At 32.6% G+C, this 2863-nt stretch overlaps 1 protein-coding gene across 1 annotated transcript in view; it reads left to right on the forward strand.

Moving 5' to 3' along the window:
• The window catches only part of LOC107744128 (small conductance calcium-activated potassium channel protein 2-like), a 4900-nt gene extending 3838 nt beyond the window's left edge, over window positions 1–1062 (forward strand). Inside the window, exons 4-5 of the mRNA XM_016557633.1 lie at window positions 530–657; window positions 895–1062. Of these exons, the coding sequence (XP_016413119.1) occupies window positions 530–657; window positions 895–1003 (237 nt within the window). The 3' untranslated portion in view covers window positions 1004–1062. The remainder of the gene's footprint in view (window positions 1–529; window positions 658–894) is intronic.
• The last annotated feature ends 1801 nt before the right edge of the window (window positions 1063–2863 follow it).

Raw genomic sequence — 2863 nt, forward strand, 5'->3', positions numbered from 1 at the left:
AAAAACGTTGAATAATGTGGGCCGATGGCTTCAGCAGAAACATATACCATCGATTAACAACCTCGTAGCTCATTGTAGGTCTGTCTTTAAAGGTTTATAAGTTATTGTTAAAAATCAGTTGCTCTATGGAGAAAATAAATGGGATTTTTACTTCCAGAACCCAACTTTGAAGCTCTACAGTGTTACCAAAATATATTTTTTTCAAACAGGTTTCCCAAACAGTGTCCCATCTGCTATGTTTTGGTCAAACTTTTATGGTCATTTTTTGACATTTTTGGAGCGCCCGTCTCTGAGCACCTGTCCTATTTACTTTATCGCATTGAAAAGTGCAGCTAAATCACATTTCGAGATAAGAAAACAACATATCTTAGACCTGATTGCTAGCAAGCCAACTATTCCAGTAGATATCCCAAGTTTACGCTGTCCTGAAACTTATTATGCAAACCAAGTAAGCCACGTTCAAACATCGGGGCCCAGGACGCCTCAGCAGGACCGAGCGCTGAATGCTACAATGCTAACTCTCCCACAGGTGAAAAACACAGCTGCTAATGTTCTCAGGGAGACGTGGCTCATTTATAAAAACACCAAGCTGGTGAGGAAGATGGACCACTCTAAAGTCAGGAAACATCAGCGCAAGTTCCTTCAAGCCATTCACCAGTAAGTCAGACCTCTGGAGACCCGGCAGGACTTCTCGCGCCCTTTATGTGTGTGTGTCTGTTTTTCAGTAAGACTTAAATGGTTTGAGCTCTGAATTGTTTGACACCTGTAGCCCAGGGTAGGAGTCGCTGATGACGGATTCATTTGTGTGGTAAATCCGTTTGTACCATATTTGTTTAGGTGATCTGAGATAATTAGTATCATTTGTTGTATTGATGCTCTGTTCTTCCATTATAGGGTTAATTCAGCCCTCAGTAAAGCACAAGTGAGGACACTTGCTTTTGATATTTATGGGCCATCTAAAAGAGGACGTAAGTGCCCTGTAAATGTCACTCTCTTCCAGTGACTGATTATTTGGGAAACCCAAAAGGCAAAATGGTTATAAACCCACCTCATTTCAGCTGAAACCCTGTGGGTTTGTAGTTTCTTCACTATGTTTTATTTTCAGCCACTCTCAGAGATACTAGCTCGAAATTGTGGCTATTTATTGTTGGGTTATGATATAAAGCATTTTACCATGAGTCTTTACCACAGACAAAACACTCTTTTCTCAGCAATACAATTGCAGTTATTCTCATTCTTTTAATGAGAATAAGTTGTGTGTTAAACTTCTAAATCATATAAAACTGTATTTTATGTTTGTAAAGCACATTAGTGTATCAAGTGCGCAATACTTCAGGACCATATGTGACCCTGGAGCACAAAACCAGTCTTAAGTCGCTTGGGTATATTTTTAGCAATAGCCAAAAAAACATTGTGTGGGTCAAAATTATCGATTTTTCTTTTATGCGAAAAATCATTAGGATATTAAGTAAAGATCATGTTCCATGAAGATATTTTGTAAATCTCCTACCATAAATATATCAAAACTTAATTTTTGATTAGTAATATGCATCGCTAAGAACTTCATTTGGACAACTTTAAAGGCGATTTTGTCAGTATTTGGATTTTTTTTTTGCACCGTCAGATTCCAGATTTTCAAATAGTTGTATCTCAGCCAAATATTGTCATATCCTAATAAACCATACATCAATGAAAAGTTTATTTATTCAGCTTTCAGATGATGTGTAAATCTCAATTTCAAAAACATGTACCCTTATGACTGGTTTTGTGGTCCAGGGTCACATATACATTACTATTTAAAAGCTTGGGGTTGGTAAGATTTTTTTAATTCATATTTTTTATTTATTTTGCCTCTTATGCTCACCAAGGCTGCGTTTATTTGATCAAAAATACAGTAAAAACTCTAATATTGTGTAATATTATTATTTCATAAAATATTATTCTAAATATTATTTCTATTAGAATATATTTTAAAATGTAGTTTATTCCGTGATCAAAGCTGAATTCTCAGCATCATTACTCCAGTCTTCAGTGTCACATGATCCTTCAGAAATAATTGATACATTTTTTTTCCAGGATTCTTTTTTGAATGTTCAAAATAGCTACAATTATTTGAAATGGAAATCTTTTATAACATTGTTAATGTCTTTACTGACACTTTTGATCAATTTAATGCATATATTTAATACTTTTAGAAATATATATATATATAACTTTATCAGGTTATCATCTGTTATTGGAGATTATTTTAAATACTCTTACTTTAAAGTTACTCTTTAAAACCCACTAATGATTTAATAACACTGTTGAATGTCATCTTTAAGAAATCTCAAAATGAATATCTAATTTTCATATTGTATATTATAATATTGTAATTCCTAAATTAAGAAATGATACTTGTTTTTTAGTGTTTTGTTTTATTTATTTAATTTTTAATATAAGTCTATCGACAGGGGTGCACATAAGTTTTTCCGTCTGGTTCGCGGTGAGCCCGGGTGCGAGGGCCCTTTCATCGCTGCTTGCAGCTTTAATATAATATTGTAATTCCTAAATTAAGAAATGATACTTGTTTTTTAGTGTTTTGTTTTATTTATTTAATTTTTAATATCAGTCTATCGACAGGGGTGCACATAAGTTTTTCAGTCTGGTTCTCATGAGAACACCTGGAGATTTGGTTTGGTGCTCATACTGCACATAGTGTGACCCATTAAATATAATTATAAAAATAGATTAATAATAGTAATAATTTTTTATTTAAAATTTTTTATTCTTAATTTTTTATAAAAATAATAAAATGTGATAATACTATTATATTTTAAAATAAGTGAGTATTAAATTGTAAAAAATTATTTTATAGTATAAA

This window comes from Sinocyclocheilus rhinocerous, unplaced genomic scaffold, assembly GCF_001515625.1.
Source record: "Sinocyclocheilus rhinocerous isolate Xijiao unplaced genomic scaffold, SAMN03320098_v1.1 scaffold287, whole genome shotgun sequence".
Lineage (NCBI taxonomy): Eukaryota > Metazoa > Chordata > Actinopteri > Cypriniformes > Cyprinidae > Sinocyclocheilus > Sinocyclocheilus rhinocerous.